Source organism: Anguilla anguilla, chromosome 10, assembly GCF_013347855.1.
Source record: "Anguilla anguilla isolate fAngAng1 chromosome 10, fAngAng1.pri, whole genome shotgun sequence".
In the NCBI taxonomy this organism is placed as follows: Eukaryota; Metazoa; Chordata; class Actinopteri; order Anguilliformes; family Anguillidae; genus Anguilla; species Anguilla anguilla.
Genome location: NC_049210.1, coordinates 29503844 through 29520231, shown reverse-complemented (window position 1 = coordinate 29520231; position 16388 = coordinate 29503844). Strand labels below are relative to the sequence as shown.

The following is a 16388-nucleotide window of genomic DNA, read 5'->3' as shown; positions in this document are numbered from 1 at the left end:
ACTGAGCTGCTCTTCTTCCCGTGCAAGACCTCCTTGCTTCGTGAACTCTCAATCACGGTTGATGGCACCACAGTGACTGCCTCTCACTCTGCCAAGAGCTTGGGGGTGGTCCTGGATGACCAACTGGACCTCAAGGAGCACATCAAGGCAACATCACGGTCCTGCAGATTCCTCCTGTACAACATCAGGAGGATTCGACCATACCTGACGACGCACTCCACCCAGCTGCTCGTCCAGGCTACGGTGACCTCTCGCCTTGATTACTGCAACTCTCCCCTTGCAAACCTGCCAGCTTGTGCCATACAGCCACTACAGATGATTCAGAATGCCGCTGCCCGACTCATCTACAACCTCCCCAAATTCTCCCACATCACTCCTCTGCTGCAATCACTTCACTGGCAACCGGTCGCTGCCAGGATCCGGTTCAAAGCCCTGACCCTTGCCTACACTGCCACCAACAGGACCGCCCCCATCTACTTGCAGGACATGACTCAATTCTATGTGCCTGCTCGACCACTCCGCTCTGCGGCAGCAGGGCGCCTTGTAACCCCTCCCACCCGCCCAAAGGGATCACAGAGCTTCTCCACCCTAGCTCCCCAGTGGTGGAACGAACTCCCCGTCCCTCTCCGAACCTCCCCCTCACTATCCATCTTCCGCCGTGGCCTGAAGACTCATCTCTTCAGACTATACCTAGACTAACCACCACCACGCTGTATTAAAAAAAAAAAAAAAAAAACCCTTTTTCCTGTCACTTGTTACATGTTGCCCCATCCCTGCACTTCTTGGTAATTTGTATTTGTCCTAATACTGTAGCTTATTCTTCTGCCTAGTTGGCTTTGCAGATGTTAGACCAGAATAGTGTTCATTGTTCTCGGCTAGAAATAGCTGTACAAAATAAGTAATTGTACCTTACTGAACCCGTGTTCAGCAGTTGTCTACGATCATGAAAATGCACTTTTTTGTACGTCGCTTTGGATAAAAGCATCTGCCAAATGAATGTAATGGAAGGATCTACATCAAGAAGCATGTGAAGGGTTAATTTGTGACTGCGTGGACCACACTACACTAAGGGCCATATTTACCAAGGATTTTAGGTGCTTTTATAGATACCAATGAGACAGATAGCGTTTTTCCATATATACTAAGGTGCTGCGCTGGTAAAACAAGAAAAATGCGGCATTCCTAAAATTCGTGTGTTTGGGTTAATGTATATGTATCTTAGGACATTGTAACTTTAGACACAAAAATGTGGGAGGAGAGAATGAAAATGTATGCATATGACCTGCTACAGGTGATTTTTCACAGCTGGTGGCCGTTGCTGCAAAGGTAATTGCGTCTGTTTTTCTAACGTCTGAGCCTAGCACTATAACATTTTCCAAACAGGTTTGACATGTCAGTAGTCATTAGCCGTTTCAGTTACATTCATACGTTATTTGAGTCAGATACAATTAAAACCAAGGTATGCAGTCCAATGTAAAATTCATATCACCTAGCCCGTATGATTGTATTGGGTGCGGAATAATTGTAACAGTAAATGGAAACGCCCTATAATGTGCATACACAATGTTAATCAAGGAAACACATTTACATTGGTAACGTGTGACCAGCAACATCCTCAGATTATGAAGCATGGAGCTTTATTCATAAAAAAAGACTGTACGTAAAAAACAGACATACAACAAGCAACTTTGTAATTTACCATGAAGTGAGCTGTGGTAACATCCAAAAAGATGAAGAAAGCTTCTTTTGTTTGTTTATTAACACCCAGATAAGCTTTTACAAAGCAAATAGCTGACCACGGACCAATCTGGTGTGTGCTTATTATAAATGCCTGTGACCAGGTAACAGTCTCTTTTCTATTAACACAGCATCCAGAAGATGAGGCTACATCAACACAGCAAGCAAATTGGCTGAACACCTTTAACATTAAACAACAAATTAACTAAAAATGTCAAACATGTTGATGAGTAAAATTAACATTTATTAAAGAAATTAAACACCACTTCAAATCCCTAATGTCTCCTCAAAAGAGCACTACATGTAAATGGTTTTAAACATCATCTAGTGTCCCTCATCTCAAAATCTGAAGCTCCTTCCATGACCTATCTGGGTACCAACCCGTTTTATCTTAGATGGCATTCTGTAACCATGTAACAGCAAAAAAGCGCATTGTTCGTTATAGCAACGGTATAATTAACAGCTGCCATATATTTATACAGATTGGGACAACATGGTCTTTTTTTTGGTCACGCAGCACCCAATTCCCACTAGAACACAAACTGAAACCATACTCACAACCAACCAACTTTTTAAGGACAGCTCATTTTTTAAATGACGGGACATTTTTAATTTCGTTCATTACAAATAAAAATAAAGCTTTATACCTGAAAATAACTTCCGGAACATTTTTTATTTATTTAGCTTGCTCAAAAACAATTTTTGGAAATATTTCTCGCAAAGGTTATCACATTGTTCTGTTCCTTTGAGAAGGGGTAGAGGACTGAATTGCACATGTACAACCCTGAAATGACTACAGTAGCCACATCATACATTGCTATTGATCGTGTTACATACACTGCCTGGCCAAACAAAAGTTGCCGTTTGGATTTTTTTGGACAGTGCCCACTGTACAAGCCTCTGGAGGCAGTGTTATGATCTGGGGTTGCTTCAATTGGTCAGGTCTAGGCTCAGCAACGTTATGCGGCAATCAAATGTCAGCTGAGTATCTGAATGTACTGAATGACCAGGTTATCCCATCAATGGATTTTTTCTTCCCTGACGGCACAGGCATATTCCAGGACGACAATGTCAAGATTCATCAGGCTCAAATTGTGAAAGAGTGGTTCTGGGAGCATGAGGAATCATTTTCACAAATGAATTGGCCACCACAGAGTCCTGACCTTAACCTCATTGAAAGTCTTTGGGATGTGCTGGAGAAGACTTTATGGAGTGGTTCGACTCTCCTGTCGTCAATAAAAGATAATGCAATTCTGGACGTAAATAAATGTTGTGACGTTGCATAAGGTTGTCGAAACCATGCCACGACGTGCCGTAATCGAATGCGTGCCATAATCAAAGCTAAAGGCGGTCCAACAAAATATTAGAGTGTGCGACCTTTTTTTTGGCCAGGCAGTGTAGCCTATATCAAGCCTTAGATTTATGGTGTTTCTCCCTATGTTTGTAATAGGAAGAGAATCTTTGTAATCATTATGAGACACACATCTCCTTCAACTTTAGGAACAGTTGCCTATTAGAGATCTTTAGGAAAAGTTGCCTGTTAGAGAAGTTGAGAGACTCTGAAGATGATTGCCATTGGGTATTAAAGTCGGACTGAAATTGCTTTGCTTATATTTTGTACTACCCTTGGTGGTAAACTGGTAAAAATTTGAATTATAAGAATTGGTGTTTTAAAAATCACTGCGCCTATTACAGCGTGCATTTGCTTATGATTTACATTGTGGGCTAGGCTGCATTTGCCACAGTCAAGTCTGGTAAACATGGCACCTTGCAAGTGGCATTGTTGTGTTGAAGGATGCACAAATACTGACTCACTACACGCAATCCCGAAGGACACAAATGTAAAAAACAAGTGGGTAGAATTTTTATCAGGTTCATTAGTGTCAAACAACACAAGAGTCTGCAGTCTGCATTTTAAACCAGATGACTTTTTGAATTGGACGCAAAAACAGAGTGGATTTTGTAAAGAACTGCGACTGAGCCCTGGAGCAGTCCCCACTGTCCAGTTGTAGTGGGGTTGTCTATGCGTTGTGTTTCCTTGTAAAGATGACACGACAACTGCTGCGCGGGATCTGCATTTATTACTGTACAGAGCGATAAAAAGATTGTTGGAAACACGTTCGCTCGCAACTTTGCTCTCAATGGCGCGATAAACGGATATTGTTGGTAACAGGCTCGCTCGCAACTATGCCTGTTACATTAAAAGACGTTCTGGATATTTTATGTATGTAAAGCACATGTACTTTTCCTATACTGTACAAAATAAAAGAAAATGTATATTATTCTGAAAATGGCACGGTATTATCACTTCGGCCAAGGCTGTAGTTGACTAGCACCATATAGCAACTTTAGCAAATAGCTATAATAAAAAAATGCACGACAGAATGAAACTTAAAGATACGTTTATCAGTCCCCACAATTCGATCAAGCACAGTACGGAGGATAACCACAAGTAAGTAAGTTTCTTATATTATTATATTTTGGATGTATAATTACTGAGTGTATGAATTACCTTCGCCTGGCTTACAAGGAGGATAGCTAACAGCTACATTCGCTAACGTTAGCTGGCATAGCTGAAAAGCAATCTTAGCATCAACATAATTATCACACGAAATATAAAGCAACAATTCAGGAAAGCCGAATATTATTTATTTAGCTAGCTACGGAGATTTGTTTACTTTGTGCAATATGACAACTCATTTAGCTTTACCTATCTACTGAAATGTAGCCTGTCACCCTATTATTTGATCATGATGCCTGTCGCAGTCAACATTTTCAGACGGTCCGCCCACTAGCTGTCACTCAAAACGCAAGGAGTACGCCCTCGACCCCACCCACCCACCATCTGGCCTCCATAGTAACATGAGTCACATTTTTGTGATATGTCCAAAAGTATAATTTTTAATTTATCATTAAAAAACAAAACAAAACAAAAAAAAAAAACCATTTAAAAACAATTTTGCAATGGTATAGAATATAAATAATGATACAGTATTTCAAATTTCAGTCTGACTTTAAATAAGAAAATGTGAAAAATAAGACAAATGTGTTCTGAAGTTTTTACTAATGAGACGTTAAATTTTTAAGCTGACAGTGCCTATCCATTGCATCCATGGATCCTGACACCTGTCCATAACCTGATTTCACCAGCGATGGAGCAGAACAACGTTGCTTTACTGCCATACATAAGATTTAAATGCTGGCAGTGCATTTAAATTAACTTGCTGCGGCTGTGCTCATTTACATAACCAGTCTTAGTGAATTGAAAACATGTAGTGACGCACAATTTTGCGGCACAGACGGTAATTTGCAGCATGCTTAGTAAATATGGCCCTAAGTCCCTCTGTCGAGCTCCAGTGCAATGAAGGTTGAGGGACGTGACACATGGGTTCACTGTTCCAACATAAAGCCTTCTCCTCACCTAGAGGATTGAAGACTACCCTATTTTGTTACTGTTGAAATGGACAATAAGGCATAAAGGCCATTGTCGGAATGCTTCCACCTTATATAACAATGATGTTGGAGTGGCGCTCTGGACCCTACCTAACCCGGTCAAATCACTTGCTTATGCTTAAGGTCCCTCAGGCTTGGTCAGAAATTGGAAAGTCAGCATTCCATTTTAGTGCCCCATCCTCCTGGAATGAACTTCAACAATTGCTTAAAATCAGTTCTCTACCAACTTATGGGCAGTTTAGATCGCTGGTTTTGAACATTTCTGTCTCTGATTGTATCTGTTTTTGATCCTATCTGTGCTTGATTTTATTTATTTTATTTTATTTTAATCTAGTTATTTATTACATACTATGTTGGTTTTACTGTTGCTATATTCTGTGATCTTTTATTATACTTATTGTGTCTTAAATGTTTTTGTAATCTCGGCTACATTGAAAGTGAGGGCCTGGCCCTCAATTGTACCTCCTAGAATTAAATAAAGGTTATGATGATGATGTTGCAGAGCAGTCATTGCAAAGTTGTTGAAAACAGAAAAAAGCAGAATAAATCAGTTATTAATGTAAATTTATTTAAATGATTAATAGATGATGAAATATGATTGAAATTGAATTATTTTCTTATATGTAACAAAAATCTTGGCAGCATCCTGGACACCGCCATCTCAATTTTACCCCACCTCTATCATCCGAATTGCCTATTTCTACCTGCATAACAATTCTAGACTCTGTCCCTCACTGTCCCGGTCCAGCACTGAAACACTTGATCATGCTCTAGTTACTTCCTACCCAGACTACTGTAACTCCATGGTATCCTGCTCAATAAGCTCCAACTGGTTTTTTCAAAAAAGTTCACATACATCTAGGCTAAAGATATCCAAACTCAGTTTTTCACAACTTCACACATTTCATGTTACCATACATTTCTTTTGGCAAGTCAATTGGGGCATCTACTTTGTTCACATAAGAGGTAATTTTAAATCAATCGATTAGAGACAGATTTATTTCTGCTTTAATTCACTATATCAAAATTCCAGTGGGTCAAAAGTTTACATGCACCAAGTTGACTGTCTCTTTATACAGTCTGGAAGATTCCAGAAATTGATGCAATAACTTTTTGGAAGCTTCTGATTGACCAATTGTCATAATTAGAGGTTAACTGGGAGTTAATTGGCACCTGTGGCTGTATTTAAGAGCCTGCCTTTAGAGTCACTGCCTTTTTGCCTCTGATACCATGGGAAAATCCAAGCAACTCAGCTAAGACCTCAGGAAAAAAAAATTTGTCGACCTCCACGAGTCTAGTTCCTCCTTAGGAGCAATTTCCAAACAACTGAAGGTACCACAAGCATCTTGTACAAACAACTACATGCAAATATACAAATCTTGGGACCACAGAGACACTGCATCGTTCAGGAAGGAAGCACAAATGAACTCCCACGGCTGAACGAACTTTGGTCCGTTAGGTTCAACTGAACCCCAAGACAACAACAAAGGAACTGGTGAAGGAGTTGGAGGCATCAGGTACCAAAGTATCTACATCCACCATTAAGAGAATCCTACATCGCCATGGCCTGAAAGGCTGTCGCACACGGAAGAAGCCCCTACTCCAAGATCGGCATTAAAAAGCCAGAATGAAGTTTGCAGGTGATCACCAGGACAAAGATCTAGCCTTCTGGAAGAGTGTTCTCTGGTCAGATGAAACAAAACTGGAACTGTTTGGCTATAATGATCAGTGCTATGTATGGAGGAAAAAGTGTGAGACTTTTATTCCGAAGAACACCATCCCAACTGTGAAAAATGGGAGTGGCGGCATCATGTTGTGGAGGTGTTTTGCTGGAAAAGGGACTGGTGCACTTCAGAAAATAGATGGCATCATAAGGAAGGAGCTTTATCTAAAAATACTCAAGCAACACTCCAAGACATCAGCTAGAAAGTTAAAACTTGGTTGCAACTGGGTCTTCCAGCAGAACAATGATCCTAAGCATACCTCGAAAAGTTTTAACAAAATGGCTTAAAGACAACGAAGTGAAAGTATTGGAGTGGCCATCACAAAGCCCTGACCTGAATCCCATAGAAAATTTGTGGACTGAACTGAAAAAGTGTGTCTGAGCAAGGCCTACAAACCTGACACCACACCAGTTACACCAGTTCTGTCAGGAGAAATGGGGAAATATTCCAGCAAAGTATTGTGAGAAGCTTGTGGAAGGCTACCCCAAGCGTATGATTCAAATTATGCAATTAAAAGGCAATGACACCAAATACTAACAATGCGTATGTAAACTTTTGACCCACTGAAAATATGATATAGTACATAAAAGCGGAAATAAATCTATATAAGTCTATTATTATGAAATGATCTCTTATGGAAATATAGTAGATACCCTAAATGACACAGGAGATGTATGGTAACATGAAATGTGTGGAGTTGTGAAAAATTGAGCTTGACTCCCCCATCCAATTGACTATTAGCAAAGTCCCGCCCTCCTTAGCAACTGTTGCTATGCACTACAAAAGAAGATGGAGTCAGCTGGCAGCATCTGCTTGCATGAATTACCGATGGAAACTACAAATGGTTTTTGGAAGTATAATCCAGTTTTTTTAAAAAGTGGTTCGGCTTGATATATTTGTAAATAATGTATAAATAGGAAAATATTTATTTCCATCGAACTGTGGAAATATTTAAAAACAAATATGCACCTTTTTAACAAGGTTACATTCACAGGGTTGGGGAAGGTGTCTTTGGTCTTCCATTAATAAAGTTCTGGAAAAGATTATCTGCCATTAGCTACCGAATAATTGTTGGAATGACAATACCACTACTAGGTTTGCAATAAAGTAACATAAACCCAAGAAGCGCTAATGTTAGATATGCTTCTAAAGCTAGTTTGACCTAACATTAGTCTAACTTTTACTACCTGTCAGGCTATGCCCTATTTATGTTGCACCGGTGTGGGGGATTGAATCTGCATAGCCTAAGCATGGGCAATATCTACCTATTTTGGCAGCTCTTTCTATACTTCCGTTATTAACAAGCTTTTCCTATTTTTTAAAATAATTTCTTATATTGTCTGTACTAGGTTTTCCCTTCACATACACAAGGATGCCCGCAGGCTAACATTTAATTGCCAGCACGACTGCCTGTCTACTGTGCTGTTAACTGCATTTGACAAATAAACATATATTTTATCATTCGGCTAACTACAGCTAATATACTATACATTTAATCTGATGTTATTAATAGGCAGAACACTCTATATCTTACCATCAAGCAAAAGTGTGTCTGAACGTTTCAGTATTGATGTCATTGAACTGCGAGTGTGGTTGTCCACAAAGTTCTATCCACAGCAGATACTTTTCCAAGTTTGTCTTCAGCTTGGGAGATGGAATAACAATAACACATCCTCCAACCCCCAGGGATAACGTATGTCTGCTTTGTAAGTTCTCCAACAACACCTTTTAACTGCCTACAAAAGAAGCTTTGTCAATCATAAATTTGCTAATGGTCAATTCTGCTTTGAATACAAGGTTCTCCTCCTCATGTTCAAAGCACTCCATGGTCTGGCTCCCATCTACCTTTCAAATCTCCTGCTGAATTATCCCTCACTCCTCCTCTGCTGGTCTCCTTATCACCTTCCTCAACCTGACTGTTGAACGGTTCTACTCAGTTTTAGTATTTTAAGGACACTAACGTAAGTTGTGCAAGCCAGTGCATGGTGCAATAAGGCAACTTTTCCATTTGTAATGAGCTGAAGGTGTGGCAAACATGAACAGGAACTAGACAAGACACTTTTCCACAGAATCTTCAAATTAATATTTCCATCAAGTATCCTTATTTTGCATTTTTGTTTACATAATGAATGATTTCAGTGATACACTCACTTGCTACTCTCATTTTTGACTGTCTATTTTGCCCTTAATAGACACAGAAGTAACATTCCACTGTTTCTGCTACAGATAACCATTCATTTGTTTCATTTATAAAATGTATGCTGCGTTAATGTCATAATTTTATACTTTGATAAGTATTCCAATAAATAATACTAAAAATATCTAAAATCATCAAATCATCAACATGAGTAAAATAATAATCACTAAGTTCCTAAACTGTCTTGCAGCTGTGCCTCCTCATTCGCTATGCTAAACACACCATTATTGTAATCCATTCAAATTCACAAGCTATGAAAGCAATGAGACCTCATCAACCAAACAACTCAGGACAGTGAAGTCTGCGCACACAGAATGAAGCTAAATGCATGTTAGTATATTCAATTTCTTTGACTTGGCACTCAATATACTTAATATTCAGATGAGTGAAATAAAATAACCTTGAAAGAATCCAAAAATGCAGCATACTTTCATAATCTGCTTTTAAAAGTATATAATAATAAATGTGACAACAGCACAAGTTTCAAAATAATGTGCTTGCAAATGTAACAGTGACAAGCACAGCACAGGCTTAAATAGTAATGAGAGACACTATTTAATGCAAAAAATCATTTTAAAAAATCCATTAGTAGAGCAAATTCAATTAACTTTAAGGTGCAGTAAGATGGAGTAAGTATCGTGTGTAGCTAATTATGGATAAGACCACGCTTTTAAAAATTGAGTTTTAGAATACAGTTGTGCACTTGTGTATTTTACTCTATTAAGCGTTAACCTGGAGAACATTAGTTACCCCTAAAATTACAATTTTATAACTCTATTAAAATAGTAACCATGCCTTCTTTTTAAACTTCTATACAACCTATGCTTCCTTCCATGACAACACCTTCTTTCTCACACAGGCACTTTTTGCAGCTCAAAGAACTTCTAAATTTAAGACCACAAACAACACTGCGTTTTGTCATGTCATTCCAAGGGCTTTGGAGTAAAGGATCACTGGTGCTATTTCTGCTATCTATATGAATTTGAAATGTTCCTTTAATCCATTGGATTAGCATTATAGCACTACAGCATTATAATAAAAAGTACAATAATGAAAAATACAAAGACACTTACCTACACTGTAGCCATACAGAAATCTGCCAAGCAGGATAATCTCAAAGGATTTGACAACAGGAGTCAGAATCATCAGAAAAGCAGCAACAATTGCCACAACATTATTGATCTGTAGGGATTTTTTCCTGCAAAATCACAAATAAGAAAAAAGCAGAGGTTGATTTATAACATTAAAGCAAAATATTCTTATTTTAAGTCTATGCAAAAAATATACAATCATTAATATATTATGGTTATGTACGATATCATTAAGAAATCAATATTTGCCTCACTATAACAAAGAGGTTACATTCAGAATTTGGAGGGTACATACACTCTGCGTATGCTACAGTCTATTTTGATGATGTCATCATCCATAGTGAAACCTGGAAGCAGCATATAGAGCAGTTGGAGGCCGTGCTTGAGTCCCTCAGGTGTGTGAGGCTCACAGCCAACCCCATGCGAGCAGTCGGATGGAGGGAGATACGGGGCTCATTCCTATCACTTATTTTATCTGTGCTTGTCTCCTCTGTCCTTGCCTGACCCGGAACTTTACATAGGTCTGCCATCTTCAAGGGTATTCCAACCCGTTACATGCTCCTTGAAGGAGCTAGGAAGCTTCCGAAGGCCCATTCAGACCACAGTCCCCTTCAGTGGCTTCAGTACATGAATGATGCCAACACAAAGATCACTTGATGGTATCTAGCTGTACAGATCTCTGTTGTTCGGGGGGGTACGTGGAGGAGTGTGGTTGCATTGCCAGCTACAGGTGAGTAGCGGGCGAGAGTGGTTAAGTTGGACTATAGCCGCAAGTATAGGCTACTGGATAACTGCAACTAATATTGTCTTATATGTTGCCTTATATAGTACAGCCCTAAAGCCCCTCTCTGGGGTTACATAGAAATATTCTCACCTGAAATATAAAACAGTTTTCATTGCTAATTGTGGAGCGAAAATACATTGAACTGCCTTGTTAGTCACATTTTTATGGTAGCTACCTATCCATGATGGCCATTTGGCTGACCTAGGTTATTGGGAAGGAGGCTTAAGCCCTTTGGAATTTAGAAGAAATACCTTAATCTGATATTTTCCTTCTTGAGAGGTTGGCACATTCTCGAAAGATTGTTATTGTCGTGTGATTAGCATAGTAGCTAGCCACCGGCTGAATAATGTTCTGTGTGCTGCCATGTTTGTTGATGTGTATTTGTGTTGTAGCTATCTCTTGTTGCTTTGCATGTACTGTAATGTGTGTCTAAGCACAGATGAGATTGCATGGGTACAGGATGGTCCTCGGTCATTCTCTCCTGTTAAGCTAGCTTCTGGTCTATGCTATAGAAATAATGAAGCATGAGTGTCATCCCAAATAAACCTGGTCTTTGTCTCCAGTCAACAGCTACAGTATTTAAGGGTGTGCTGCCATCGTTATATTGCTAATTATATTCTTACTCTTTGAAAGTTACTAGTATCAGTTTCAAAACGGCAGCTCATACGCCATTTATGCTGAAATTAAATGAAAAAATATAAGTGATAAGAAAAGTTGAAAGTTGCAAACAGGCTCAGAATATGGAGGTGGCGGTGCATGCAAATACAGTGAAACCTGCCTTAGCAGTCACTTTTGTATGCTCCACATGATGGCCATTTTTCATTACACCACTGGGTGGCCACCTTAAACAGGTTTCCTTGCATACTTTACTCAGAAATCAGCACACTCAATGATGCTGGTGCATACGACCCAATACATGCCAATATGTGACAGTATGCATCCCATCTCAAAAGGGCTGAAATCAAAGACATGTGCGTAACTTAAGTCAGAGAATCCCCATTAGCACTGGTAGTTAAACTGACTGCAATATCAGAGATACATTTCTTGTGGCGTACCTGCCGTAGACAACAGAAAGGCTCCCGCTATGGATAGCACCCAGCCAGCCCCCCAGGCTGAACAATGACACAATGGAAGACCAGATCAGCTTTTCAGTAGACTCCTCCACTGGAACCGCATATCTCAACAGCCATGTCTGGTTCACAAAACTCTGTATGTGCTGGAGAAAGGAGTTTTATCACACGTCAATGCCTACATGTAATGAAACCCCCCAAAAAAAGTCCTTGAATCCCCACTGTCCCACTATAAGTACTGGTCTTCTGCACTAGACGTTGTGCAAATGCTCAACGATGAACAAAAAACAAAATATTTTAGACAGTAAAATAAAGTTTCTGACAGTGCAGTCTGCAAGTATTTGGACAGTGGCACGAAAAAAAAACCTGTAGTAAATCTACAGCATCATACACCACCAACAGCAAAGTATTGTTCACAATACAATAATATTGTTGTTAAAACAAGTAAAATTTGTAAATCCATGCATACCAGTGTATGGTCCCAGTTGGACTCATATGTCCTCTTAGAATTGAATTAACAGTGTACATTTTACTGTGCGTTTACATGACTGGTACATGCATTTGTGCTGCATTACCTCAAAATGTACTCATACCATTTGACAACATTGTCATTTAAAAGACAATGACAAAATTACAGATAATTAAATTTACCATTGCTCAACAGCTTTTATTCCTTGTTTGGTTGATGGATAATAGTAAATAAAGCAACTAGTTATAGACTACAATAAATGTGTGTTTATGGATTTGACTGTTTTGTAACACGTAGGGGTGGCACGGCGGTGCAGTGGGTAGCAATGTCACCTCACAGCAAGAAGGTCAGGGTTTGAATCCTGCCTGGGTACCCACAGGTATGACTGTATGAGTGAATGGTGTGTGTGCCCTGCGACAGATTGGAGGTCTATCCATGCGGGGATAGGCTCCAGCACCCCCTGTGACCCTGCCTAGGATAAGCGGGTATAGATGATGAATGGATATAGTGCCTTCAGAAAGCATTCAGACCCCTTCACTTTTTCCACATTTTCTTACGTCATTAAATAGATTTTTTTTCTAATCAATCTACACACAATACCCCATAATGACAAAGCAAAAACAGGTTTTTAGACATTTTAGCAAGTACCTAAATGTGTAATCATTAACTCATATAACATATGTTTTTCTGTATTCTGCAGTATGTAATATTTTCTTATATGGGGTTGGCATTAATACAATATTCAACAGTCCACCATGTTTTGGCAATGTTCCAGTTCACATCACATCTGGTGCTTGAAACACAAACACCACTGAGCTACCAACCAATGCTTACGCTACAGTGTCAAACATCCTCATTATAAAATAGCACTAACCTATTTAAAGACACTCAATTTAAAAAATAACGTATACAACCGCAATATTTTGAGCAGTAATACTTACATATGAACAGTGAAATCTTATCTGTGTTCAATAGGCATTGTCCTCCACCAGAAAATCAGTCGTTCTCTTCTGACATACTGCAGAATGTCAGCTAGGCCTATCAGCAACCATATGGCTTAGCTATGCTCAGAAGTCCTCAATAATATTGATATTATCCAAAAAAAAAGACAAAACTGATCGGAATATTAGACATCGACACAGTAGACATTGACAGTAGAATGACATGGTATAATTTTAGAAAAATATGTCTTGTTTATTTTGTCATTCAGTGAGCAGCGTTTTCACGGTTGTATTTGCATATCTTAGGGCTATTGTTGGCTTTATCTTGTTGCAATGACGTAATACATATTTTTAGTGGTGAAATTTTTTATGAATTCCCAAATAGACACTATTGTCCAGTGTATCATGCGTGGGGGGTGTAGTTACATATGAGACTGCAGGGAGGGGGTGCTTGGTAAATGGACTACTGGCATGACAATGGTGGTGCTTAGAAACTCCGTTTTCGGCATGGTTGTCCAGAATCGTCTACTATATTGCTAGAACACAGAGGCTTGCACAAAGGGGTTAAGTGTATTAAAGGATGTTTAACTGTTGCCATGTTTGCTGAGACAGTGGGTGACAGTGCCCTCCATGTGCACACAAAATAAAACCACTTGTACTATTGAATTGGGTTGTGTGTCCTCTGTCCAGTTGAGATTTTCTGGGACTCAACACTGTTGATTGAAAAACAATGAATTGCACATGTTCGGAATTGCAAATAATTTCCCTAATTGACTTAATCCTTGAAGTGCATTGGGTCCAGGCAGTATTATCTGGGTACCAGATCTATACTGTTATTTGAATAATTATATTCTGTCAAAAGTAACCAGCATTAACTATAGCAATTAATATGTGGTTTTTTGACCAAATTATTCCATTATAAGTTTCATATGCTATTCCAATGCCAATAGAGGCAAATAATTTTGGCTGTCACATTTGTTAGTTATTGTGTTAGGACTCAAATCATGAAATTATGAATATAGTATTTACTATGTAAGACCAGGAAATGCTACATTTTGTAAGTTTATTAAGAAGTAATCACTACAAACTCATATGTTCCAGAAATGTAAAAAAAAAGTATCCCACATCAAATATTTAAACTTTTCCATGACCACTCTGCTCAGGACCGTGCACACAACACCAAGACAACATAAACACTGATCTTCGGGGCTAGCAGCGGACCTTCTGGGAATCAGCTAATATGGAAGTGCACACTGCAATCAAGACCTTCCTATACTTATAAGCAACTAATCCTGTGTTAGTACGGTCCTTGGGAAATGTGTTAATATGCAGCTGCGTACAAGAAACTGAAAGCACCCCTGACAGAACAGCGACGTAAGGCCAATGCACACGCTCTGTCTTACCCCGTCTGTGGGAATTAGGCACAAAGTAGTGTGGAGGTAGTTTGCCCATTGAGAAGATGTCACGGCTACGTTGCTTACCACAGAATCAGATTTGTGTCAAAATTATCAACAAAAAAAGCATCATACTTTAAATGCAGATTTGTGTCAAAATTATCTATCTTTCAACATTTTTGTGAAGAGCCTGTAAGTCTGTTGGCTTATCATTGAGCCATATTGTTGATATCAACTTTCTATTTCATACTTGTCTGCTTGTTAATCAATTACTAATCAGGATTTACTTGTTTATTTGTTTACCTGATTGTACCCCCTGTACTTCTGTCTGGTGAATTACTTGGCTATTCTAACACTTTGGAGAACACTTGAGTCAGAACTACATAGCACCAATCAAGTCAATTAAACAGCCAACTGATTACGCAACTCCCGGTTGCCCATATGACCATATTGATGACTTAGTAAAGTCAGTGATGATTTTCAGTGCTTACTTCTTCTGAGGAGGCCAGGATGGATATTTGAACCCCATACTGAAATGATCCCCCGATCCCCAGCACCAAAGTTAGTAGATAAAGCCTCCAGTATTTTTTCTGAAACAAAAAAGTTCATAATGATTAGAGAACCCACAGTTATTTAAAAATGCATTAACTAAATAAAGTATACAACAACAAATAGCTAATGCTTCTATGTGAATATCTGATGAACATCAGCCATCCTCCTTCCTTACATTAATGCATGTCTTATAAGATCAGAGAACATTTACCAGATCCTTCAGTGTATTCTTCATCCTGTGTCTTCACCCTTTCTCCTGGTGTTGCTGGAGATTAATTGCACATAACTTTCCGTAGAACCTCTGGGGATGTTTCTTGGAACTGTGATGGAGGAATATATACCAACACATCTCATGCCCTGTTAAATATTTCTGCGTAGTTGAAGTTAACCTTTGGCAAACATTAATATGTAATGGACATTAACACGAGCAATGTTCAGAGAGAAAAACAGAAAAAGCAGGATTAAACCTGATACTGTAAACTGGATTTTGTCTGTTAAATCTCCACAGTGGAACATCCTCTTCTCTTATCTAACTGCAATAGTCTTTTTGGACAAGCCCTGAACAGATATTGTAAAACATTGTTAAACATTGTCCTGACAGTCATGTTTTTTTCACTTTTCCCACATACTGGACATAAGCAAAGTAACTTTAAAGAAAAAATAAAGATGTAAAATGTTCATATATATATATATATATATATATATAGTGACAATGGTTTCACAGGGAGTATATTGGCAGAAAACATGAGGATACAATATTTGAGGGTGTCCACTGGGTGGAGTTCATAAGCTTGTTCACGTGCGCACAATTTTTAGATGATTCTGGATTTACAAACAGATCACAAGTAGGGACATTTATTTGTGTGTGTGGATATTTTATAAATTGTTGTAGGAATGTTTTAGGAAAGGATTGGATGCTCACATTTGCAGTTTCAGAAGGTATATGCACAGTTTCAGATGAAGAGAAAATCAGGTC

The 16388-nt window shown here is 38.8% G+C and overlaps 1 protein-coding gene across 2 annotated transcripts in view; it reads right to left on the bottom strand.

Annotated features, from left to right (window-relative positions):
* The window catches only part of LOC118207111 (solute carrier family 2, facilitated glucose transporter member 11-like), a 44905-nt gene extending 29185 nt beyond the window's left edge, over positions 1-15720 (bottom strand). The window contains exons 1-4 of one of the 2 annotated variants that reach the window (XM_035380430.1): positions 15624-15720; positions 15352-15450; positions 12042-12202; positions 10185-10309 (exon numbers count right to left, since the gene is read on the bottom strand). In XM_035380430.1, the coding sequence (XP_035236321.1) occupies positions 10185-10309; positions 12042-12202; positions 15352-15450; positions 15624-15647 (409 nt within the window). In that variant the 5' untranslated portion in view covers positions 15648-15720. The remainder of the gene's footprint in view (positions 1-10184; positions 10310-12041; positions 12203-15351; positions 15451-15623) is intronic. The other variant, XM_035380431.1, reaches the window with a different exon arrangement.
* Between the last annotated feature and the right edge of the window lie 668 nt (positions 15721-16388).